Raw genomic sequence first — 27,616 nt, 5'->3', positions numbered from 1 at the left:
GGAGCACCATCAAACAAGAGATGTGTGACTCAGCAAAATTAAATTTGTAACCATAGTCAGCAAACAACAGAATAATCCTATCAACTCGGATTGGATGAGGTACCAATTTATCGTCCGTCAGATAAATATCATCCACGTAGGAGAACTCATCTAGGTCAATACTGTGTAACAAAGATACCACATGTGCCGCGCATGCACCGGGGCTGTTCTTATACCCCATAGGCAAATTTGTAAACTTTTTTTGATTTCTGACGGCGGTAAATGCTGTCACATCACAGCTCTCAGGAGCCAAGTTGTGACTGTAGAAACCATTGTATATGTCAAGTATTGTTTTGTATTTTTTACAGCTAATACTGTTCACGAACGCAGAGCTGTGGGTGTTCTGTACTGCAAACGTACAACAATGACTATTCAAATTTCGATAGTCCAACACAATGCAATATGAACCGTACGGTTTAAATACCGGGAAAAGAGGATTCACAGGTGATAGACAGGATTCAATTACACCCTGATATTCCAATTGAGTCAGATTGTCACAAACAGGAGCTTTAGCCTCCCGTCTGATTGGATATTGAGGTTGGGGCTGCTGCATAGACCGTAATGGAATCTTGTGTGCTGGTGAATCTCTATCCCAGCCTAACTGAGTATGGTAAACTGCTGGGGCAAGGGCCACGCCCACTTGGATGCATATGCCTGTTTAGCCTCCTCAGGGATGTATGGTGAAAAACTCAAAAGTATCACGTCTTCCCTCTAGAAGCAGCCAAAAAAATAGTGGAGGCCAATCTGCCTCCGCCAACAAAATGTCATATGAAGAAGTGAGATTTTCCCAGAAACCCGCTGTAATTGTGTGCTATATAGCACCTTCAATTTGGAGGACTATTTCATAGAGTCTATCCGGGGAAGCAACTCGAGTATCTGCTGTTTCTACTGTAATAAATATATCATTTGCTCTCACCTCCAGACAGGGACGCAGTGCCTCCCGCACTATGATAACCTCAGCTGCGCTGTCGAGCAGAGTCACTGCCCATCTCAGGTCTAGGAGTAGCGTCCTCTAGTCTGAGGCATATTTCACTGTTAAAGCAGCAACTTTCAACTTACAGGGGTCCAAAAGGAGGTAGTCCCTCTTGTCTGGCCTTCATGTCAAACTGGTGAGGTTGATCCCATCCCTGTTGAGTGGTCGCACCTTTGCCTTGATCCTGGTGCTCCCCACTACTGACTCAAGAGTCCGATGTGTCCTGTAAAGAACGGGGAAAGCGCTGATCAGGGACTAGAAATCTATCAGGAGAATTCATTTTCGTTCGATCGCACAAATCATAAGTGCGCTCAGAAGAATCAGGTGTCGGTGAACCAGCACGCAAACCCTGCTTCTGTTGTTGCTGCCCCTGTTTTTTATTCTTTCAGTTCTTTTTAGGAAAGTACGGTCGCCCATCTTAATCAGTTTGGGCTTTTTGTTGAGATTATGTTTGAGTTTGAGTTTGAGTAAAAGGTTTAATTCCCAGACCCTAAGGTTTTATAAGCCTTAGCGATAATCTTTGGCAATTCGCACTGTTTGTCTGCATCAGTAACAGCCTCCAAGCGTTGTGCCACTTGCTGCATCTCCTTTTACATTAGCAAGGATCATATCGCAAACAATATCGAACACTTCCAATAGTCTCATCCCCAATCCCAGGGCCTCCTCGGCCCCATATTCATCCTTCCTGAACACGTGTTATCACAGAAGGGAGAACGGTCATGGAGGGAGTGCCAAAACACTTTGAATATACTGCTGCAAACACTCTACCCCAAGTGTTACAATCAGCTAACTCTGGGACAAGTCCTTTAGGTAAACTCATGGTCAGAATCCTTAGTTTCTTCCCAGGTGTGGTATTAGGAAAAACAGGTTTGAGTTGCCCAAATTTTTCAGCAAGCCAATAAGGAAGTTCGTCCTAAGTTATTTTGCGGACGCTTGACCTTCACTGAATTAATCATGACAGGGCTGATAACGACACCACTGGGTCCCGGTGGTTGTGCTGCAACTCCAGGTGGTCCCACCTGTATGTTGCGCGACATGAATTGTATAACAGCTCTATGTACATGTATTAATGAAGTATGTAATACGCGTAGCTCTACGACTGGATCATTAAGATAATTTGGATGCAGTGTATACCCAGCCAAAACGGGCCATGTGGCTCCATCAATTGACAAGGGGCCTAAACAGACCACTGTTACAGGGTGTGGAAGGGTGCCATTAAACCATAGGGTGAGTTACCAAGCTGTTAACGGAACTTCAAGAGTTCGATAGGGTCAATAATCCAGCGGAACCGCGGTGGCAGTATATTTGTGAAATTAATTATCAGTTCCATCCACTGCTGGAGAGGTGACCCAAGAATAAAATACCTCGAAGTAGTGACCTGCATCTGCCCCTACAACAAAAATAAGAGCAGCACCAGCATTAGGGACTCCATGTTGAGCCAAATAAGCGGTAACTGGAGCGCTGTTAGGAGCCAATGTGGCTACTGCCATAGCCAATAGAAGAGAATAACAACCTATGTGTGTCAGCACAATAACGGGTAAAAATAGAGAGAAAGACCTTTTAAAATTCCAGCTTGAAAAACCTATAATATTTCAATATATGTGTACATGCAGAAGGACTGTCACAACCGTCTACGGAAACAGAAGTGAGGGGATTGTGGACAAGCACAAATACTACTCAGGAGTCTTGCAGATAAGTACCAGACCAAAAGTTGGCGGCACCATGTTACGGGTATTCTGCACATACACAGAACTATGCGCAGGAAAACAGGACCTCGGTGTGTAGGGGCTAAGCCTTCCTACCGCCTCAGTACCCAAAATAACCAAAACAGACTAGCTATGGTGTCTCATTCATTCTCCTACATAATCACAGAGCTACGAATGATTAGACAACCCAGGAACAGTACACTCCCGACTCTCAGGAATCTCAGTAGCAAAACGTACCCTAGGGACTGACCAGAACAGAATAACAAGGGGCATTGTTGATCGACCTTGCACTCCGTGTTCAGACTAAACTCCAGCAACAGGCAGAGAGCGCAGAAAGCAGACGGTTCTCATGTGAAAAGCAAAACCAGAATCTTGCGAAATAAAGTCACACAGTAACGTGCGCAAAAGCAGCATCATGGCAGCAGAGCTCATGCTAACTTAGCAATGTTGACAATGACCCAAACAGCCATATGACAGGGACATACAATAGTGCTTACAATGGTAGCATGCCATGCTGTAGTGCTTTCTAACAGCAGAGTCTGACCTCAGGATACACAATAGTGCTTACAGTTATAGCATGCCACGGACCATGGTCGTAGTGCTTTCTCTTAGCAGAGTCTGATCTCAGACACTCCATAGTGCTTACAGTGATGGCATATCGTGCTCCTAGTGTTTTATAATAGTAGAGTTTGACCACAAGACACTGTAAGGCCATAACAGGCCTTACAGTGATTTGATTTGATTTGATTTGATTTGGACTTGTAGAGCGCATGGCTGCCCTGGAGCGTCCCAGCGCTAATCCTGATCTGAACCTGGTGAACTCAAGCGAAAGCAAGGTTAGAGGGTGGTAGGGAACAAGAAGGTTTTAAGTGCTCTTCTGAATTTCAGGTGATCCGGTTCCATTTGGAGTTCTCTAGGGAGAGCATTCCATTTGTTTGACACATTCAGTGAGAACCGTCGGCCTCCTGTTCGTGCTTTCCTCACTCGTGGAACAATGGCCAGATTTTCTCCATCCGAGCGAAGGGCCCTGGTCGACTTGTAAGGTCGGATCAATCCTCTCAAGGCTGGAGGGCCTTTACCTTGCAAGGTCTTATGTGCAATACAGAGGGACTTGAATGAGACCCGCTCTTGGATGGGGAGCCAGTGCAGGGCTTTCAGCAATGGTTTGGCTGAGGCCCGTCTCGGCGCCCCCATCAGCAGCCTGGCTGCGGCATTCTGAGCTCGCTGAAGAGTCTTGATGGTAGCAAGAGGGGCTGCGAGGAAAAGGGAGTTACCATAATCCAGTTTGGACAAAATCAAACCCTGGATTAACAGCTTTCTAGATTGAAACGGAAGGAGAGGAAGTACCTTCCGGGCCGCCCGGAGCAGGCCGAAGCAGCCTCCAACCACTTTCTGTGCATGGGTCTTGAAGGTCAGTTGGGGTTCGAACCAAATCCCTAGGCTTTTTATTTGCTGCTTAGGGGGTGGAAGATCTCCCATACAGGCAGGCCACATCTCAGGGGGCAGAGAGGTGAATTGATTGCCTAGGAGCATGATCTCCGTCTTAGATCCATTTAGTTTAAGTTTTGAACTGGACATCCAGGAAGAAATGGCTGTAAGACAATCTAGGAGATCAACCGGGCTGCCCTCAGGTTGCGACAGCGAGACGACAAGCTGCGTGTCGTCGGCATAACTTATAGCTTTAACCCCGAATAGGGCTATCACCTTCTCCAACGGGGCCATGTAGACATTAAACAGTGTGGGGCTGAGGGAGGAGCCCTGCGGCACCCCACACTGAAGAGGGAAGGGCTCTGACATGGACCCATTTTCCCAGATCCTGAAGGATCTCTCCTCCAGGTAGGACTGCAACCATTTGAGGGCTGATCCTGTAATGCCCAGCAGAGCCAGGCGTTGGGCCAGGACAGCATGATCCACGGTATCGAATGCGGCACTCAGATCCAGGAGGATCAGAGCTACTGATCCCCCTGAATCCAAGATGCATCTTACCTCTTCAGTCACCGCCAAAAGGGCGGTGTCTGTGCCCTGACCCGGGCGAAAACCAGTCTGAGAGTCACTGAGGAGATGGTTAACCTCTAGGTACTCGGAGATCTGCTTATGATAGCATGCCATGAGTCTGACCTCGAGACACACAATAGTGCATTCAGTGATAGCATGCCCCACTCCACCTGCTTTTTAATAGCAGATTATACAAGATAGGGGACCAGCAAGGGACTTTGTTCTGTTATTATTTATCAGCGTAATAGGACTCTGTTGTAAAAAATCAGAATACCTAAGACTGTTCTTAGTCAGTAGCTGTAATGAGTCAATAACTTCAGGCAATTAGTCACATAGGATCTAATAAATACAAGTGTTACCACACTAACACAGTAAATAATGCGAAGAAACCAGGGTTTTATGTTGTCTGAAGATTATTATTTTTTTCTTTTTCAAGACAGAAAGTATATTTTTATAAAAAAGAAGAAATCAAACTTTTACTAAATAGGGTACATACAAAAGTTGTCATTAGATATACAAGGTACAGGTTATTTCGTCCTTTGATATATCTAAAAAAAGTCCAGACTGCTAAACACAAGATAACACTATGATTTCAACTAAAAAACAGAAGAAAATCAAAGATGATACGATGAATTACATGCAGACTTGGACTGAATAGTCGACGTTTCGGTCTTGTAAGGAATTGTTCATAAGACCATCATCAGGACAAAGAATTTCTACATACAGTAGATGACCCTCTGTTGAAAAAACAAGATTATATTAACATATATTTAAACCTGGTTAAAAAAGTTTTAATAAAATTTCATTCCAAAACTGAACTTTTGTTTCAATTGGAAAAATATGTTACACTTTTATGCAGTCGGTGTGGCGGCTGCACAAAACATATTGTTTATCTATATTTAAATCAAAACCATCATTTATCATTCAATTTAAACAACAGTAAACAACTCACTTTGACACGAATAGAGATAGTTCTTTTCTCTATGCAAACAAAGCTAACCGCAATTCCAATTATTTTGACGGTGTGAGACACAGAAATTGATTCTTTTGTATCCGGATTACTGAAAAAATAAAGAAGGAGCTGCTAATTACAGTTTTCAAGGAAAGGCATTCCCATTATTAACCTCCAGGAAAAGGGCCCAACTATATTTACCTCGTGTTCTAAACTGCAGTTATTTCAGTTATTCAACAAGCTGCTTTATAGTTGCTGATTGATGAGGGGACAACCATTCGGTTCTATTTAAAAGAATTGAAAGAAAAACCATAGTAACCATTCCTTGTATTAGGCTTAATTCAACATGCAGATTTTATGGGAATCATTTTGTTTTCAACTCCATTTCTATTGAGTTGGACCGCATATTTATAAGTATTTAATCAAAGCTTGCAATATGAAAAAGCGTAATCTAATCACGTAGCTTTTCAGTTTGAAACAGCATGTCTACACCCTGAAAGGTAAGGATTTAACAGACCTAAGGCGCTGTATGTTTAACATGAAATGGCTGCTACAGGATTTAGATGTATTCAGAGTTAAAAAATGCTTCGTGTAATTAAAACATTATCACCGCAGTTATATATCGAGTTTTACTACATGCTAAATTTAGTTTAGTTGACTTGCAGGCATTTATTTCAAACAGGTGAAAAAATGGGATTGGCGCTAAGTTTTTTATATTCAAAATTTAGTAAAGGAAAACGGGGGGGTTTCTTTTAAGAGACAACCCTCTCAAAGACAATCATACATGTTACTTACTTTACGAAAGGTGAAAAAGCGGCAATCTCGCTCTTGCGCTCGTCGGACCACAAAGCAATTTCGGTTCCGGCTTGCAAACTAGGCGAAAAAAATGGGATTGGCGCTAAGTTTTTTTATATTCAAAATTTAGTAAAGGAAAAAAGGGGGGTTTCTTTTAGGAGGCAACCCTCTCAAAGACAATCATACATGTTTAACATGAAATGGCTGCTACAGGATTTAGATGTATTCAGAGTTAAAAAATGCTTCGTGTAATTAAAACATTATCACCGCAGTTATATATCGAGTTTTACTACATGCTAAATTTAGTTTAGTTGACTTGCAGGCATTTATTTCAAACTAGGTGAAAAAATGGGATTGGCGCTAAGTTTTTTATATTCAAAATTTAGTAAAGGAAAACGGGGGGGTTTCTTTTAAGAGACAACCCTCTCAAAGACAATCATACATGTTACTTACTCTACGAAAGGTGAAAAAGCGGCAATCTCGCTCTTGTGGTAACGTGGCGGGTAATATCGTATTTAAAAACAAATTCTAGTTCAGTAACATTGTTGCAAGCCGGAACCGATATTGCTTTGTGGTCCGACGAGCGCAAGAGCGAGATTGCCGCTTTTTCATCTTTCGTAAAGTAAGTAACATGTATGATTGTCTTTGAGAGGGTTGCCTCCTAAAAGAAACCCCCCTTTTTTCCTTTACTAAATTTTGAATATAAAAAAACTTAGCGCCAATCCCATTTTTTTCGCCTAGTTTGCAAGCCGGAACCGAAATTGCTTTGTGGTCCGACGAGCGCAAGAGCGAGATTGCCGCTTTTTCACCTTTCGTAAAGTAAGTAACATGTATGATTGTCTTTGAGAGGGTTGTCTCTTAAAAGAAACCCCCCCGTTTTCCTTTACTAAATTTTGAATATAAAAAACTTAGCGCCAATCCCATTTTTTCACCTGTTTGAAATAAATGCCTGCAAGTCAACTAAACTAAATTTAGCATGTAGTAAAACTCGATATATAACTGCGGTGATAATGTTTTAATTACACGAAGCATTTTTTAACTCTGAATACATCTAAATCCTGTAGCAGCCATTTCATGTTAAACATACAGCGCCTTAGGTCTGTTAAATCCTTACCTTTCAGGGTGTAGACATGCTGTTTCAAACTGAAAAGCTACGTGATTAGATTACGCTTTTTCATATTGCAAGCTTTGATTAAATACTTATAAATATGCGGTCCAACTCAATAGAAATGGAGTTGAAAACAAAATGATTCCCATAAAATCTGCATGTTGAATTAAGCCTAATACAAGGAATGGTTACTATGGTTTTTCTTTCAATTCTTTTAAATAGAACCGAATGGTTGTCCCCTCATCAATCAGCAACTATAAAGCAGCTTGTTGAATAACTGAAATAACTGCAGTTTAGAACACGAGGTAAATATAGTTGGGCCCTTTTCCTGGAGGTTAATAATGGGAATGCCTTTCCTTGAAAACTGTAATTAGCAGCTCCTTCTTTATTTTTTCAGTAATCCGGATACAAAAGAATCAATTACTGTGTCTCACACCGTCAAAATAATTGGAATTGCGGTTAGCTTTGTTTGCATAGAGAAAAGAACTATCTCTATTCGTGTCAAAGTGAGTTGTTTACTGTTGTTTAAATTGAATGATAAATGATGGTTTTGATTTAAATATAGATAAACAATATGTTTTGTGCAGCCGCCACACCGACTGCATAAAAGTGTAACATATTTTTCCAATTGAAACAAAAGTTCAGTTTTGGAATGAAATTTTATTAAAACTTTTTTAACCAGGTTTAAATATATGTTAATATAATCTTGTTTTTTCAACAGAGGGTCATCTACTGTATGTAGAAATTCTTTGTCCTGATGATGGTCTTATGAACAATTCCTTACAAGACCGAAACGTCGACTATTCAGTCCAAGTCTGCATGTAATTCATCGTATCATCTTTGATTTTCTTCTGTTTTTTAGTTGAAATCATAGTGTTATCTTGTGTTTAGCAGTCTGGACTTTTTTTAGATATATCAAAGGACGAAATAACCTGTACCTTGTATATCTAATGACAACTTTTGTATGTACCCTATTTAGTAAAAGTTTGATTTCTTCTTTTTTATAAAAATATACTTTCTGTCTTGAAAAAGAAAAAAATAATAATCTTCAGACAACATAAAACCCTGGTTTCTTCGCATTATTTACTGTGTTAGTGTGGTAACACTGTATTTATTAGATCCTATGTGACTAATTGCCTGAAGTTATTGACTCATTACAGCTACTGACTAAGAACAGTCTTAGGTATTCTGATTTTTTACAACAGAGTCCTATTACGCTGATAAATAATAACAGAACAAAGTCCCTTGCTGGTCCCCTATCTTGTATAACAAGTATTGCCCGAGCCCGCAAGGGTATATTGGGTCGCTCACCATAATATTTTGTCTTTTTAATAGCAGAGTCAGACCTCAGTTGTACTTACAGTGAAAGCATGTCATGTTTCCTGGGGCCTGCAGGTCCCTGTAGTGGACACTTTGAGACGCGGCGGACCAGGGAACAAATCCCAGAGCCGGTGGAATTCCACGATTGTGTGCATAATGTATCAACTTGGAAATTATAAAAGGCAGAGTTTGCTCTGCCAGAATTCAAATTTGTGAATTGCAGGGCACACACACTCACATACATTTGCAACCTTTTAACTCACTGAGCCATCTCATGTTGTAATGATGACATTAGTTATGGAGTTGTTGAGTGCCCTCTAAAGATGCATAAAGTTGTTTCTTTCTTTGCCTAAGGCGGAGATGAAGGCCCGCATGGACCTCGAGCGGCGCCTGAGGGAGGCCGAAGAGGCGCTGCGGAGGTTGGAGCAAGGCCTGAACTCCAAGGACCGCAACCGGGAGAAGGAGGAGAAGATGAAAGCGGATGTCACCCACTTGAAGAGTATGTCACCCACTTCGTAAAGGAATGAATGAATGTGACTAGGTACATTAGACACAGTGGCTCACTGTGGTATACCCAACTACAAAATGATGGCATGGTGAGTGTCTGTGTGTAGGGGGGTCTGGAAAGCTTTATGGGTGTCATTGGGAAGGTAGGCAATATTGTGGAAAGCAAACTGCATTTTTAAAGCCCTTCAGACCTTTTGCAAGCATTGAGGTCTCTGTGTGTTGTAGATAAGAAGCTTTCTTAAACTAGACAGGGAACCCTGTCTCATCTGTCGGTTACAGACTCCAGCCCCAGTCTGACACCCCATGATCTTGATTGAGTGTTATGTTATGTTATATGCGGTACAAAAGGGGGTGGTGATGGACGGAGCATCTGAACCAATCAAACACTCACACCCAGTCAACAGATCTGGGTTTAATCCATCACCGTTCTTTAGCCCACTCTGCCACCCCAGTTCAGACATGGCTATATACAAATCAGTCTGACCCTGTGCCTCATGGGAACAGTCCAGCCCGAACTGCCAAGCCATGTCTTCCCTGGACCGGAAACAAGCTTCCGAGGACCGGTTTCTGGCATTCCAGCCGTCTTCAGCCCGGCTTGCTTGAATCCAGTGGCAAAGTGAGCAAGGGACTCACGTCTGAGCATACCCTGCCACACTTATGGCGGCCAAAGCGGTACAAAAGGGGGTGGTGATGGACGGAGCATCTGAACCAATCAAACACTCACACCCAGTCAAAAGATCTGGGTTGAATCCATCACCGTTCTTTAGCCCACTCTGCCACCCCAGTTCAGACATGGCTATATGCAAATCAGTCTGACCCTGTGCCTCATGGGAACAGTCCAGCCCGAACTGCCAAGCCATGCCATACCCAACTACAAAATGATGGCATGGTGAGTGTCTGTGTGTAGGGGGGTCTGGAAAGCTTTATGGGTGTCATTGGGAAGGTAGACAATATTGTGGAAAGAAAACTGCATTTTTAAAGCCCTTCAGACCTTTTGCAAGCATTGAGGTCTCTGTATGTTGTAGATAAGAAGCTTTCTTAATTTAGACAGGGAACCCTGTCTCATCTGTCGGTTACAGACTCCAGCCCCATGATCTTGAATGAGTGTTATGTTATGTTATAGGCCTTTTATATAGTTCAAATCACCTACAGGTCTCTAAGCGCTTCTAGAGAAAAGTGAGCAAGTCACTAGGGCAGAAATAGAATGGCAACAGCGGTGGCAGAAATTACGCAGTTGTTAACACCTCTCTAAATAGGAACGTTGTCTGCTGCAGAGTATAAGCATCAAGACTGAAGATACAATTAAACTCAATAAACTCAATAAACATCTTTGAAAAACACCACTTCTAATACTTCCAAACTGTTTAGAATGTGGTCTTTTACATTGATGAAGAAAAGAGACTCTATAGAAAAAGGTAGCGGGAAAGACAGAAGATTTTAAAGAGTTCACCAATGATCCTCTGCTGAAGACTCTTCGATAGGGAAATCAGGCGACCATGACACGTTGTTGACTTCACCCCCACTCTAGCAGGGTAACAAAATTCTGGTCAGCAGCTATTTGCACCTGTTGCCTTTTTTTAACCCGGTGGCTATAGGGTTTTGGGGCGAGGCCACCCAGTGGCATGGCGGTGTGACACAGGATGGAGGTCTGACCCTTTCTGTTGCACTCTGGAGAAGTCAACATTTTGAAAGATATGGACACCAGAGACAAGAAGCAGTCTCAAAGCTCCTTCTGCTGGGGATTAAATAGGACACAAAGTTAGGTTTGTTTCTTGTTTCTTTGCTGATATGTACTGTGCTTCCCACAGAGTTCTTCGAAGAATGCATCCGGAATGCTGAGCTCGATGCCAAGAAGCCCATTATCATGAAGAATGCAGTGTACATGCAGAAGGACGTCACACGCCGGATCAAGAGCTGCCGCTTCCACCGCCGAAAGGCCAGCTTCTCCTGGAAACAGTGTAAGTGTTAATCCGCACCCTTAGAGCTTCTTGACTACTTTCTTTTCCAGCTATCAACTCTGATTTGAATCTTGGTCATGCCTACAACATGCCAAGGCCATGACCTCATGTGGTCTCTCCCACCATCATAGACTACATATCCAAAACTTCTCACTAATAAAATGTACTCAGCTTTCATATACCTTCTTTTGATTCACAAATCAGCAGGTTAATCTATATCTGCTGGGTTTTTAAATTTTCTAACATAAATGCGTGATTTTAAATCCCAGATTAAGTGAATCACCATTGACAATGAAGGACCAAGTTAAATGTTATACTCTTCGGAAAGTTTCAGTAGAGATTTGAGCTGGCGCATGAGTGCCCATGTTGGTTTAAAACATTTGAGATTTGACATCTTAAGTAACTTTGCGATCTCAGGACAGCTGTGATGTCCCTGTTCTTGAAGACCTCTGAACCGTAATGACCTGTATGGTTACATAGGTTTGTAAATTGTGGTGCTCCATTAAAGTAATAACACCAGTAGTTTGATACATTTAAGGCATCTGCATTATTTGAGTGTTCCAGTTCAATCTAATCTAAAAAAACAAGCAATGGCATAGCCAACAGGTCTCGTATTTGGGACCTTATAAGTGTTTAGCCATGCAACAGTTGGTTGTTGCACCAAGGATATTCTGCTGCATAACTAAATACTTATAGGGTCCAAAAAGCTAGACCTATTGGCTATGCCAATGCTTGTTTGTTTTTTGTTGCTGTTTTGTTTAAGTTGCCAGATCTACAATAGCTGGGCATGGTTTTTATTAACAGTTCTTTGCATCAAATGAACCTGTTTGCATTGCTCTGAATGTGGTTTCCATTCTGGTTGTATGAAGCAGTCATTCCCGGGGGTGTGGGGGCTGCCTAGCTGTGCGCATGCGCCGAACTTTGCAAATGAGAAAAAGCCTGGTGCAGGCGCAATTTACAAGTGTGGAGTAAGTGAGCCCCAGGCAGCATGGCTCACTCACACAGGAGTTCATGCACAGCACCTGCATACTCAGCATGGTTTAAGGAAATTCGACCACTCCTTCCCAGGCATCGAACACATATTTACCAAGAAACTCTGAGAAGAGCCTGCCTGCTGCACTGATAACTGGTGGTGTGTGTGCCTGGTGGAAGCGTGCATTGACGGCTGGTGGTGTGTGTGTGCCCAGTGAAAGCATGCACTGACGGCTGGTGGTGTGTGTGCCCAGTGAAAGCGTGCACTGATGTCTGGTGGTGTGTGTGCCTGGTAGAAGCGTGCACTGACGGCTAGTGGTGTGCCCGGTGGAAGCGTGCACTGACGGCTGGTGGTGTGTGTGCCCGGTGGAAGCGTGCACTGATGGCTGGTGGTGTGTGCCTGGTGAAAGCGTGCACTGACGGCTGGTGGTGTGTGTGCCTGGTGGAAGCGTTCACTGACGGCTGGTGGTCTATGTGCCTGGTGGAAGCGTGCACTGACGGCTGGTGGTGTGTGTGCCTGATGGAAGCATACACTGACGGCTGGAGGTGTGTGTGCCTGGTGGAAGCGTGCACTGACCGCTGGTGGTGTGTGTGCCTGGTGGAAGCGTGCACTAACGGCTGATCGTGTGTGTACCTGGTGAAAGCGTGCACTGACGTCTGGTGGTGCATGTGCCCGGTGAAAGCATGCACCGATGGCTGGTGGTGTGTGTGTGCCTGGTGAAAGCGTGCACCGACGGCTGGTAGTGTGTGACGGCTGGTAATGTGTGTGCCTGGTGAAACCGTGCACTGTCGGCTAGTGGTGTATGCCCGGTGGAAGCGTGCATCGACGGCTGGTAGTGTGTGACAGCTGGTAGTGTGTGTGCCTGGTGGAAGCATACACTGATGGCTGGTGGTGTATGTGCCTGGTGGAAGCGTGCACTGACGGCTGGTGGTGTGTGTGTGCCTGGTGGAAGCGTGCACTGATGGCTGGTGGTGTGTGTGCCTGGTGAAAGCATGCACTGACGACTGATGGTGTGTGTGCCTGGTGGAAGCATGCACTGCTGACTGATGGTGTGTGCGCCTGGTGAAAGCGTGCACTGACAACTGATGGTGTGTGTGCCTGGTGGAAGCAGGAGCATTCACAGTGATAGAAGACACAAATGAAACTGACGAAGAGGAGGGGGAGAATGCGAGGGGGAGTGCGAGCAGAGGAGCATGATTCACAGCTAGAAGACACAAATCAAGCTTACCAGGAGGGAGGGGGAAAAGGGAGGGGGTAGTGCAAGCAGAGGAGCCTGATTACAGCAATAAAACATAGATGGCAGCTGTGCACGTGCACAAGCTCGTGAACGCAAGCTGTAGGCCAGCAAAAGCCTCTGGTGGCACTTTTAAAAGCCACTTCCTAAATGTCTCAAAGAGACAGTGCATACGCTGTCTCAGGCGAGACCTAAAAAAGGTAGCTTTTTGCCCCTGAACCCTTTCCTGTTGCCACTTGTGCAAGACATTTCAATTCAGCAAGTTTCATCTAAACTTTCTCTCCCACATGTTCGTTAGGTGGTGTCTGCTTACCTCAGGGTTAAACCTTCTCCTGACAATTCATGTAGAGGATTGGTGAAAGTCAGATTTAGTTAGATAAAGCTAGAACACTACTGGGCAGTGGGAAGCCACAAACAGTCTTTTCTTTTCTGCATGTTATCTATTACAGGGATCACTGCCCCATATGATCCTCTCATTGGCTCTTCGATGTCTTTCCGGGTCATGATATCTGGTCAATTTTTCTGGAAAGAGTCTTGTTGCTGGTCCTCAATAAAGTGGCTTAACCTTTCTCTTTGAATGGGGACCCCCTTTTGCTCCTTACGGTGCACTTGTGGTCTGGGTATCTATTTGCAACCATTTTTTGCAACCAGAACAATGAAAAAACTGGCCCTAAGTTCTAAAATGTGGTGTAAATGTCCACACAACATAATAGGGTTCCAAGCCTCTCCTCTTCAGAAACTGTGCTTGTGCCTACACAAGCATGTATCAGTTTCCCGTGCAACCTCTGGGAGTTAAGTTTTATAAGCATTGTGTAACTCTTATTGATGACAGTCCCAGAGCAGCCTCTCTAAATAGCCTTTCTGGCATCCAATAGTAGTTCTGCTGTTTATAAGTGAAGTAGGCCATGGTTTCCACCATCAGTTTTGTCACAGAATTACAGACTGAAAGCACCAGAGGCCAGCTTCTTGTGACACTTCCATTATTTATTTATTATTTGCAGTTCTACATAGCGTTGACAAGACCCTATAGGGTAAGAGAGCGCTTTACATAGCTGAAGGTATACAGCTAACTAAGAGATAGGAAGATGTTAAATGTACAAGTTGTAGGCAATTAATAGTGGGATGTGGGGAAATCTCCATCCATAGAGTGCATGCAATTGTTCAGATATAGGATTTGAAATGGGGTGAATATACAGTACTTCACCTCATCGTAAGAAATGAAGTTGCAACTATCAGAATTATTTATAAATTCCATGCACTTGTATATTTTTCCACAACATGCATTCTTTACTCTTGTAAATGTTCTGACCTTCAAATAATATTTCATCAAACTGTACATTGGTATGGTTTCACGCAAATGCGCATCCTTCGGAGCACAGACCCCTGTCATGAGTGACTGAAACTTTCCTGGCATTCTGTAGTCCAGTATGGATACTGATATTGTAGGTAGAGATCTGAATATTGTGGTTATGTGGTTGAGGACAGTTATGGTTTTGATCCTAGAATGGATCTTTTGAGGTTTGTGAATAATTGAGCTTTGAGTGAAATGTCTCCCAAACACTGAGCATTGTTATGGTTTCTCCCCAGTACGGATGCTCTGGTGACCCTAAAAATTTGTAACCCAGAAAAAAAAGTGTCCCAAACATGGAGCACTTTTATGGGTTTTTCCTAATATGGATCCTGTGATGTGTACAGAGTTTTGATCTATCACCAAGGTCTTTACCTGTGTAGACTGATACAATTTACTGTCAGTATGAATTTTTTGATGTGGGGATTAAGTTTTCGCTGTGGACCAAAAGGATCTTTGAAGTAAAATCCATGTAACGCTCAGCCTTAAGGTCATCATTATCATCATAAATGAAATCTTTATTCACTATTCCTTCACTAAAGTAGCAATATGGCTGTATGACCACTGCTAAAAACATAAACATGTCTACATCCTCCTCCTGTCATGTATGTACTCCTAACATGTGGTTGACGTTATTGCACGGTGTTATATACGTAGTTGATATCTAGAAGCCGGAGTTCCTTGTCCTCTTTATTCTTGCTTAGGGATTAACTGTAGGCTGGACAAGCACAAGAAAAGTCCAGGTTTGCATCATCATCTCTTGAGACTGAGAAATTTAAGTTCCATAGAAAATATTTCACAATTGATAATATTATGCACCCAGGATCTCAAACGACATCCCCGTATCTATGAGGACCTTCTCAACCTTGCTGTAGTTTAGGAAAGAACTGAAGTCACTCCTCTTGAAAGACCTCCACTCCAAGATAATGTACCAGTTCGCCTCCACTTTCAGACTCTAACTACTGTTCCAATCACTGATTGGCTGTCTCTTTGACCCTGTACAATCCATCGCTGCTTTTCGGCTAGCTTGTCTCACTACTCATAGCAGGTGCATACGGTAAACAACGTTTACCACAAAACTTTTTCCCCGCAGGGAATCACATCGCAGTCTTTACAACGGCCGCGTTGTGATTCCGCATACCATTACTCCTCAAGTCGGAACAACGAGGGGGGGGGGGGGGTTGGATTTAAAATCCAACACCTTCCCTAGTGTCTGCACAGACTGGAGTTTGAATAGTAAATTATACTATTCCAACATCCAGCGCCCCCCTCCGCATGTCGTTGTTCCGACTTGCGGAGTAATGGTATGCAGAATCACAACGACCGCGTTGTGATTCCCTGCGGGGAAAAAGACTGGGGGATAACAACATACATTCAGTGCATACATCTATAGCAGGGATTCTCAAAGTAGGCCCTGGGGCCGCAAGCGGCCCTCCTGACCTTTAATTGTGCCCCCTGGTGAACAGCAGCACAGGGCTGGTGTTCACTTGACAGAGCAGGAACATTAGATAAGCTGCGAAGCAGGCATACATTATTTACACATAAAGTAACAGTAAAGAAGCAGCAAAGTTGTACTAGACAACTTATCTTTAGGAACACCTTTAAGTTTAAATACATCTTGCACTAAACATGTAAAAACATGATAAACTCTCTGCAAACTTAAAAAAAGTGCATTTTATTAACATGCATGAGCGTTTTACCTTAGTAGATCAGATTATATCACTGCATTGAGGCATGGATCAGCAGTGATAGTTGTTTTCAAACATGATCTTGGAAACATTCTTGATGCCCCCATTCTGAACACAATGCCATTAGTTAACCATGATTTGTCAGGTGCACCTTGTACGTAGCCTTGGTTCTTGGAACAGTATAGTTTATTAAATAAAACACAAGAGAATGTTTTGTACAGCACGTGGGCTCTCATATGTGGTAATGAGAAAAAAATAGACAAAGTGAAATTAACCAATTGCCTACGATCACCCAATTTGGTCAAGGGAGGAAGCCAGAACTGATACCAGGTTTTCTGGTTTCACATTTTGCAATTCAGCCACCAGATGAATATCTTTTTTCTATCTCACATTTTACATTAGAAGTTCATGCTTTGACTTTAACTCTTCGTGCATGAGAATAGAACCTTAGTGGAGACAGAAGTCATGTGAAGGCTCGGTTTGTTTTCCATACCATGCATCTGCTTCTCTTCCCCCTACGCCCAACTTTCATCACCCCGACCCTTGCCCTGCTGGCATTGGTGCGGCCCTGGGACATGACACAGACAGTACTTTGTGGTCCCTGGGGAAATGTTTGCAAGTACCCATGATCTATACATACATGGTGTGATTACACAGTGTGTATTGCAATGAAATACTTTTTTAATTCATGCCAGGGAAGCGCATGCGCTCCTCTGCGAGCGATGCTGTATTGGAGTATGGCATTGAAGCCCCGCCCACTCTCCGCCCAGATTTGTCATTGGCTTGCATCATTGTCCTTCTTAAATGGTGGCTTCTGATTCGTTGATAGGCTTGTTAGTCCTTCCATAGTATTGCCTTGTCTTCATTTGTAACCTACCATGAGGACTGGCCCTTTTAATTCCGTTGTTACACATTATGTCTTATTTAGTCTGTAAACACTATTTTCTTTAATGAGTTTCTCCTGCTGCAGGCACGACATGCTTTCCTGCAACATTCAGCGTGGCTTTCACTTTCCATGCAGCCCGGGACAATGGTGGCCGCTTCTTTGAATTGAAATAGGTCTTGCATTTACAAAAGTTTGAGCTATTGGCATTGTAAATGCCATTGCCTTTTATTTATGTGTTAATTATCAAAACAGATAAATAAAATATATTGTCATTTATAATGCCAATAGCTTAAACTCTCGCAAATGCGAGACCTATTGCATTGCAAATGCTTTTTGTCATTTGCAATCCAGTAGTTCTAACCAAGTGTTGCCATTTCTTTCTTTATTTGCTTATATTGCGTAAACATATTATTGAACCTTTGCAGCACTGGTTTAATGTTTTAGCTCTCAATCACAGTAATTTTTCTGGCACCCAACTTCGCACAAACAGGCATGCCATCTCTCTTTGCTAATCAACCTAGAGCTATTAATTCAAGTCGAATTTTCGTTTATGTCTCTATATTTGGATGTCCCTCACTCTTCAATTTAGGAACACGAGATGTAGGTTCATGTTCCTAAAATCACACATTCAATCATGTATGGTGTTATCTCGCTGATACTGGTCTGGCAGTGTCCTGAATCAAGCCGAAGAAAGCTCAGCAGCGCGAGCAGTTCATACCAGCTTGTACTTTTAAATCTGAGAATAACCAAATACTGTGGCTCTGTTACTCAAATCCTTCCCTGTTCCTTGGCAAAGATGTCTTCCTGTGTTTAGCTGCAGTGTTCACTGTTTACCTGTTTTGCAGTATTTTTCATATTGTGTATATGACCACATGACATGTACAATGAATTATAACATGTGGACACTTACCCCAATAAATGTCCCACTAAAATGCATGTTATTTCAAGGATTTCAAGAAGGATTCCAAGAAATGCAATGCACTGCTGGCCTTTGATAGCACTGGAATGTTTTCCAAGTCCAGCCATTCCCTGTCGGAGAGGCGCCTCACAACATATTGAGGGCCTGTCTAGGTGTCTTGCTTTACACTCCCAAATAAAAGAAATTCAGCACTCCCAAGAAGAGACACTCTGTAAAACGGAAAAAAAGGCACCGGGAAAGGAGGATCTGCACTCACCAAATGAGGCAAATCAAAAGGCAGTTTCAAAATAAAGCGTGGGATTTTATTAATGCAACACTCTCTAACAGAAAGACTTTCCCAGGTGTCAAATGAAACAGGTAAAACAATATATATATATATTCACACACAAAAATATGTGTGTGTGTATACATATATATATATTCCCCCAAGTTCTGTGTACTTCAGCAACAAAACAAGAGCAGACTGCAAATACAGTAAGATTTTCTTTATTCTTCCGACAGCTATCACATAACGCATTTCGGTCGTCTCAGCAACCTTGGTCACATGTCATTACAGAGGGACACATCCCGGAATGACTCTTAAATCTACTGAGTCTGACTTACACTGAAGAAAGACTCGTAACAACATAATTATATTCTTTAAATACTGAGTATCATCCCACTAAATGTTGCATCTTTGTTGCTTCACAACATGCCTCATTTACATTGTAATGAACATCAATTGTAAAGTCATTGACATGCATTTCCATTGTTCTCAACATAATCGTACATACACAGTGTAATGCTTTTTAAGTTCAAAGGTTAATACATAAGTGGCAAAGTTACACACAATCCTGGGCAAGTGCCCATAGAGTGCCATTACTCGCTTTTTTTAAATATGACCCAATTTCATTTCTACCTTTATTAATTTATTTTACGGGATAAGTACCTCTACATTCTACCTCAGTATTCAGTAAGTCAATTAGATGTTGTCAATTAATGTAATGATGTATAGCTTTACAGGGTTAGCATCCTGGTTAATGTTCCTTTTTCCACCAACTGCAGACAAGAATGAAATTCCTCATTAAAGTTTTAACCATTCGGAGCCTTACCATCCAATTTTAAAATGTACCCTGTTTCTAGTTCACACAGTTTTCTACTGCAATCACCCCCTCTTCTATCAGCTGGTACTGAGTCAATTACAAAATACCTAACTTGTGTTGGTTTTCCCATGCACCACCTCACAGTGCCTGGTCACTTGATATGTGTTCTATCGCCATTTGCTGTGGCTCTCATATTTTGCGGACTTGTAACGTGGTGCTACCCACGTATTGTAGTCCACACCTGCACACCAGCACATATACTACAAACTCTGTTTTGCAGTTAAATGATCCCATTATCTTCTTACTCCTTCCTCCAAACGGAGTCGAGAAAGTGACAGTATCCTGGCTTATGCTGCATGCTCTTCAACAACTACATTTTCTGAAACCTGGTGGTGGTTCCAGCCAGCTTTCTCCCCGTTCATTTCCTAGGTTTGTCTTTACAATTGCGTCCCTTAAAGAGGAGGCTCTTTGGTATGTAATTGGAGGGTGTCTGGGTAGTATCTACCCACTTACAGGGTCACCCTTTAACAGGTGCCAGTTCCGATTGCATAAATCCCTTAGTTCCCTATATAGGTAGTTAAAAACCTTACCTGGGGTTTGACTTCCCCCACCTTTATTTCTCTCTTAGAGAGTAGGGTTTTTTCCCGTTTTTGTTTATTGGCTGTCCCACGTGCCTCCTCCACCACCCTCCTACTGTAACCTCTCTGGAAAAATCTTTGGCTCATGTCATCCTGACATTTATTCAATTCCATCTCATTACTGCAATTCATGTTCGCTCGCAGCATTTCCCTGTATGGTTTACTCTTTTTAGTGTGGTTTGGGTGAAAGTTTGTAGTGTGTAATGTTGTGTTACCAGCCGTTGGTTTTCTATGGAGCCTGGTTTCCAACTTAGCTGTTTGCAAAAAAAGTCTATATCCAGAAAGGTTATGTTACTCATGCTAATGGTGTGAGTACATTTAAAATTTAAAACATTGTCATTCAACAGGTTCACAAATTGTTCTACAGATTCAGTGGTGCCCCTCCAAATTACAAACAAATAATCAATGAACCTTGTACACATGACTACATGTTCATTCCACAACTGTGTGTGTTTCTTGCGGAGCACCTGTTCCTCCCACCAGCCCACATGCAAGCATGCGTAACTGGGGGCAAAAGAGGTGCCCATCGCAGTTCCCCACGGTTGATGATCACCCCCAAATAAAAATAAATTGTCCTCCAGACATCTCTTAGCCATGGACATTAGCATATGGGGGTGCTTCAATAAACCAACAGGTCTCTCCTGTAGGAAATGGTTAATAACTCCTAATGTATTTCGATTTATATAGCGCACGAATCACCCAGGGGTCTCAAGGCGCTTGCTTAGGGAACCCTTCCTGGTATTCCCCTGTGAGATACCCCGGCAGGGTATTCACAAGGTGAAAGCCAGGCATCCCACCGCGAGGGGCCGTAGTGGAGATTAAGCAAGCTATTGCCCAGAGTCGCAGAGTGTGACCCCGTGAGTCGAGTAGGCACCAGAGCGAGAGTTGTCGAGTCCGTGGAATTTTTGAGCCCGAGACCCGCCGAGGCGGGGAATCGAACCCTGGTCCACGGCTGATCTCAGCTTCCGGGTCTGCCGCCTCTAACCACTGAGCCACACTTCTCCACTCCATCAGTAGGGGCTATACTCGTATATAACGACATTATATCAAGTGCTATTAGCACGCAGTCGGGTTCAATTGGTGTGTCGTAAATCATTTTAAGGAAGTCGCCACTGTCCCTCACAAATGATGGTAAATTCGATACCAGTGGTTTCAGGAAGTAATCAATATATTTGGAAGTATTTTCCATTGCGCTCCTATTAGCCAATATGATCAGGCGTCCAGGGGGCAGTATGCATTTTTGTGTATTTTAGGTATTAGGTACATGACCGGTGTTCTTGGTTTGTAATTTTTTTGAAATTTCAGTTCATCATCTGACAGTAGTCCGGCATTCTCCACCATTCTTGTATAAACTCTGCCTATGCCCTTACTATTACGTCTGGTTTGCACCGTTTGTAACAGTCCCTTTGCCCTAATTGGGAACGTGCTTCTTGTACATACATATTAATTGGCCTTAAAACAACATTACCTCCCTTGTCAGAACTGCGTACAAACACCTGTTTGTTTCTTGTAATTTTAGAAACCAGATCAAAGTATTTCCATTCTTTGGCATTTTTCTTTTCTCCAATCTCATTAGCCCTACCATGGATTTTTTTTTAGGCCTTCTATTATTGATTAATGGAATATATCTATAATGGTCTTCACTGTGGTTGGTGTTGTTCTCGAGCGTGGTCTAAAGGGAGTATCTGCTGCTTCTCCAACACAAAAATTCTCTTCCCTTATCACATCCTGAAGTGTCAATTCAGTATCCGGGTCTTCGTTACCCGATTCTAATTGTCTGACGGTTCTTATAAAACATAAGTCTGCAATGGTTGTGCCACCTGTCGCTGTTGTTGATTGAATATGTTCACTCCTAATACTTGGGGATTTTTCAATAGTTTTGTGAATTTTCAACAATTTTAATTTTATAATGAATTTGAATGTGTCAATCCTGGCTTGCGGGTAGTTACAAGTATTTTTTGGGCAAAATGAGAGTCCAAGTTTCAAGATTTCTTCTTCTGGTGGTGTTAGCACTAAATCTGATAGATGTACAATGGACTTCCCATTGTCCGTTTCATTGTTCATTACTTTTTGTTCCATGTCTGCTTGGTATTTCTGTTTGGTCTTCCTGTCCCTTTGTCGCTGCTTTCTCCTTCTGCACCTCCTCCTGTCGGCTTTTGAGACTTTGGGTTCCTTGGTCTCAATGTATGTGTGTGTGCGTGCACAAGCAAATATTAATAAAACACTTGCAAGTTCAGATGTGCGAAATAAAACTCAAGAGGATAATAACGGGAAAACAAATGCAAATAATAATAAAATTGAAACACTTACAAATCAAATAATAATGGAACCTTCACTAGTCAAATGCAAGGGAGCAAAAAAAAAAAGCAGATAATAATAATGGAAGCAGATAACGATGGCCATCCAATGCAAGAAACAAGCACTGTCAAATGAAAGACTCAAATATGAAGAGCATATGTACACAACATGAAAACATCGCAGAGCAATGAAACTCATAACTCATACATCACCTATTGAGGACATCACAACATTCTGGTCAGCTCGACTGGGAAGCCCTTTCAGTAGTCTCAATGGGACAGCAAATCTTTCTTGTGACGATGCGTCCATCTCACGAGGGAGCTTCTTAAGGAGTGCAAAAACATCCTGTCTTTAATACTTCTTACTAACATGGAGAGAAACTTCTAGAAATTCCTCCTCCCTTCATCTATTTCAAAACCAGAGCTGCCCATACCAGTCTCTTTCCGGGTCAAGACGGAAGCTAGTCAGCCCTCTGTGTTTTGACTCTGAGTCAGAGAAGTACATTCCTCTCTCATGCTTCCAAACGCACACCTCGCACGCTCTGTTCCAGCTACGCTGTTTTGCTCTGTGGTGAGAAGAAAGTAAATAATCCACTCTGAAGCTGCAAGAAGACATTCAATAAAATCCTGTGAGAGCACATAATTGATGTTGTACATTTAAAATGAAGTAAGTTAAAACAACTTGTCAAAGGTCACCACAGCCTCACCCCTTGATATAGCAACATGAAAACAAACAGGCCATTCGTACCCTGCCCAGTTGGAGGAGAAAGGCATGCCACTCACGTTCAACAACATGAAGGAGAAGCATGCCCACCCGGGCCTAGAGTTGTACAACTTCTTGGCTATCAAATCAGCCATCACAAAAGCTAACCTAAACAGGCTTCCTCCATCAATATTCTAATACATGGAAAACATAAATAAGACAGGCCACCAAGTATCACAGTTGTACAAACTCCTCCGCCCTGCATTCACAAAACTTAACACCAAAAACACAGACTACTGGGAAACACAGATAGGCGCCAAACTCACAGAACAAGAAATACAGACCATACGGAGAGCCCCCACATGCAACATAATATCACCAGTACTAGCCAAGACCAAATTCTGTCTGCTACACCAAGCTTACTGGACACCGGTCAAATTAGCGAAGCTAGGTCTGAAAGAGAATGAACTATGCTGGAACTGTGAGAAAGAAAGGGGAGACCTAGCCCATCTCATTTTCTACTGTAGCAAGGTGAAAAAATTCTGGTAGAAGGTGCTCAGCTATATAAACGAAGTCCTACACTGCACACTGAAACTGGAACTCAGCACTATAATCACAGCACATCTCAACACAAACGTTTCATCACAACATGACAGGAACCTTCTAGATTTCCTCCTCACCAGTGCAACAAAAACAGTGCTAGCCAAATGGAAAGATACCACCAAAGTCTACTTTAAAGAATGGCTAAACTGGGTGACGTATCTAAGAGGAGCAGACACAACTGCGCTAAGACACACACCCTGGAAAAAACCCAACAGAGAGATGTGGGCATCCCTAGATAGCTTTCTGGACCCTTACAAACCGCCGTAAAATGCAAAGAGAAAACTGACAGTGTAAACCACCCACAGTGTTCGATGGTCAACCCGCAACCAACAGCCGAACGCTTATTTGTTACATGTTATTTGTATATGTTCAATGTTATAACCAACCAAGAAACACCCACCAAGCACCGTAATGCAATAAATGTATGCCAAAAGTAACAGCGATATACCATAAGTGTTATATGTATTTTTTTTTTGTAAAAGAAAATCATAAAAAACATATTTTAAAAAAAAGGTCACCACAGCCTCGCTACACATATGAGTCCGTAAAGCACTACACTAAGTTCCCCCTTTACCTGACTCAATTTACTATAGATATGATGGGATTAAACTGTGCTTCGTACCTAAGCCCTGTAAAAGATCCTTGTGGACATGTAGGTACTATGTGTCTTATCTGTTCTTGTGTGTTGCAGTGCGGCACTCCCAGTCCTTCATCGCCTCGCCGACGGATACCACCACCGTGGAAGATATGAAACAAACCACGAAGAGGCTGAGCAGGGACCAGCATTTCCGGGAGAGGTTCAACCAGCTCATGAAGCAAAGGGACCCATCCTTGGACAATGAAAAGTAAAACCTAACGTCTTGGGGCCTTAACCCTCTGTTCCTGGGGAGCTTGGTGGCACCGTATTGTATTCCCGCTCCTTCTCATTGAAGGAGACACATTGCCAAGCACCCTGGATCACACTCTGTCGCCTGCACCGTGGAGCAAAGAAATAGATGGGGATGTTTGTCTACCATCGCTAACAGTGCAGTGAGCCACAGTCACATCACAAGAATCCAACATGGCGGCTGGAGTCATGTGACCTAAAGAATCCCGCATGCTGAGCATAGTAAAATTATAGTAATAATGTTGGTAACTTTTTGGAAGAGGATCTAAGAATGTTTGCAAAGTCAGTACTGAGAAGAGTAAGGCAGACTGCTTCTACAACAAGCACTGCTAATAAAATAGGTAATTATTTTTAAATTGACACTGGTTCTTGAAAGGGGGAAGGCCTCCTGTGTTGGGGGAGTGACTGCCACAGCTCGCTCCTCCTTTCACACATGTGGATGACACCTCTTCACCATGCAGATCTGGGCAGTACCTTAGTACCATCACTTTGGGGGATGTATGTCGTTACTACGCATGCTTTTACAACGCATGCCTTTACCACGCACGTTTTACAATTCAAGTCGTTACAACGACTTGCGTTGGGGGGCGCTGGATAGTGAATAGTTTAATTTACTATTCCAACTCCAGTCCCCGTGGATAGTAGGGAAGGTTTTGGATAGTAAATTAAACTATTCCCTATCCTACAGCGCCCCTCAGCTCAAGTCGTTGTAACGACTTGCGTTGTAAAAGTTGCGTGGTAAAGGTACTGCGTGGTAAAAGTTGCATTGTAAATGCTGTTCCCCCTTTGGGGCATTAGTGGGGCAGTGTTTGCTGAAAACATTAATGGTTAATGTGTGATGTTGGAAAGGTTACGCAGTGGTTTGCCTTCGTTCTATGTAAATATGGAGAAAAATGCTCTCAGGGCTAAAGATGACCATTATCTTCAGGCTACTTTTGTGCAGTTGATAGGAGGAGAGGTGGTGTGGTGTGGACCTCTGTTCTTTTTACTGATGCATTACCTGCCCACATGTTGTGTTCATTCACACACTGCTTAACGTCACTGGCCTCAGAGCCCTTAACCGAAATATTGTGGACCACTTCTCCTCTATGGACTGGAGGGCAGATTTACAAGCCCCTTGCGCCACTTTTGCGTCACTTTTCCCATGTTAAAAATGACGCAAAAGTGGCGCAAGGGCCTTGTAAATAAGCCCCCGAGTCCCTAGTGAATATAGCGGTCATTTCTGGGTGCCCCCTTGTCATTCAGCGAAGTGCCCCAAGGGGTCTATGGTCACCCAGTGCATCGGATGGAATTACAAGCTGAGATACTAAACACAGTTATTATTTTGTCTTTTAAAGCTGTCACATTAAATAAAGAAGGACAATACTTCCTATTAAGGTGAACTATTAGCACAGAAAGGAAACCTGGGGAGATACTGTAAATAAACCTTAACGCACAGATTTTGACAAAATGTGTTGTTTTTTTGTTACTTTCTCCCACCTGCCTTTGAATGTCAGGATATGATGTGCAAAGGATGGGTGATCTGGAGTAGGCTTAGTGCATGTGCTGGAGCTATATGTAAAGGGTATTTATAGCAAACCCTAATACAAAACCCATATTTGGATATCTAGAAAAAGAACCTGAGCCCATGAAGTTCTTATTCCTTTGTTTTTAATTTGCATTTTGCATTTCTGGCAGTCATTTGAACAATTCCCAACAAAAAGAAACTGTCACATGTGAAACTAACACATATTTTTACTTATTGTGCCAATCTGTTAAAATCATATTTTATTGAGGATAATGTTGCACATTCTGAGGAGTGCAGCTGCTTAAATAAAAACTTGGGAATATTTCTCCAATGGGACTAATTGAACCTGGTTAGACTTGAAAATGCGACACAGGAGACCTGGAAATTCACTGTCCCAGGTGCCTTGTGGCATCTTTAGGAACATAAGAATAATCATTCTTCAACCTTTCTTGCTTTTTTCACCATCTTTGTCAGGGCCACTGTCATTAGCCCGCCCATCATGTTCCTCATTGGCCAGTGCTTCAAAGTCAGCTCTCTACGCATTGGAGGGTTGGTTGTACTGTAAGTTCTTGTGACCCATCCTGACCAATCGCATGGTCCACTTTCATTTTGTCATCTTGTAAAAACATTTCGGGGTCTGGTTTCCACACCTTTCTTTCCTCTACGGTATTCCTGCCTTTGGGTTTTAAATGGGTGTACATTTCTACTCTTCATAACCAAATGAGTAATAAATAAATGTGTTTCTGCCACTGTGTCACTAATAAATGATATCCAACTGCTAATGTTTCTCTTTTCTTTAGTGTTGAAATTAGGCTCTATGAGGGTCCAAGTGCCACTGGAGGTCAGGCCCCTGGTGCTGTATGCCCCAGACCTATGTACAGGTGGGTGAGCGCATCAATGCTTGGTGGCTACTTGAAACATTGCCACTGGAAGAAGCCATTTAATGCTGTATTTATTTACCGGTAATAGCATCACTCAGAATCTTTCTCTCACCGTGAGGAATCACACAGTGTCTCCAATCACAAATACCTTCCAAATGCATATAACCCCCTCCCCCTCCTTTCTTCCTGTTCTGTATCAAGCCCAAACACCACACAGGTGGGCTGGCAGATAGAGCTTCTCAGGCTCTCAGAGATCCTCAGAAACAGTACCACCGAGGTGCCCACATTCTAGCATCTCCGACTTTATCAGAGACTGGTTTGAGGAGTGATGTGTGGAATACCGGGCATATCTTCATAGATGGTGGCAACCGTAATCGATAAATGAACGGATTGATTTGTTTGTGAACAATGAAGGGTCCCACAATTTATTGGGGAACTTATGTTGCATCTTGAATCTTAGGTTCTTAGTAGACAGCCACACCCTGTCTCCTTTCTTATATTAAGGCCCCATCCGTCTCTTTTGATCTGCAAATTTCTTATATTGTTCTTTGATGGCAATTACATCTGTATGTGTCTTTTTTGTAGTGACAGCCACTTTATGTAACAACATAAGGCACT

At 42.7% G+C, this 27,616-nt stretch overlaps 1 protein-coding gene across 1 annotated transcript in view; it reads left to right on the top strand.

Moving 5' to 3' along the window:
• The window catches only part of PLEKHD1 (pleckstrin homology and coiled-coil domain containing D1), a 292,760-nt gene extending 267,641 nt beyond the window's left edge, over positions 1-25,119 (top strand). The window contains exons 11-13 of the mRNA XM_078661983.1: positions 9,243-9,387; positions 11,204-11,353; positions 24,416-25,119. Coding sequence (XP_078518109.1) covers positions 9,243-9,387; positions 11,204-11,353; positions 24,416-24,573 — 453 coding nt within the window. The 3' untranslated portion in view covers positions 24,574-25,119. The remainder of the gene's footprint in view (positions 1-9,242; positions 9,388-11,203; positions 11,354-24,415) is intronic.
• Positions 25,120-27,616: the final 2,497 nt, after the last annotated feature.

This window comes from Lissotriton helveticus, chromosome 9, assembly GCF_964261635.1.
Source record: "Lissotriton helveticus chromosome 9, aLisHel1.1, whole genome shotgun sequence".
Taxonomy (NCBI): Eukaryota; Metazoa; Chordata; class Amphibia; order Caudata; family Salamandridae; genus Lissotriton; species Lissotriton helveticus.
The sequence above is the reverse complement of the archived record's forward strand: the minus strand, read 5'-3'. Positions and strand labels throughout refer to the sequence as shown.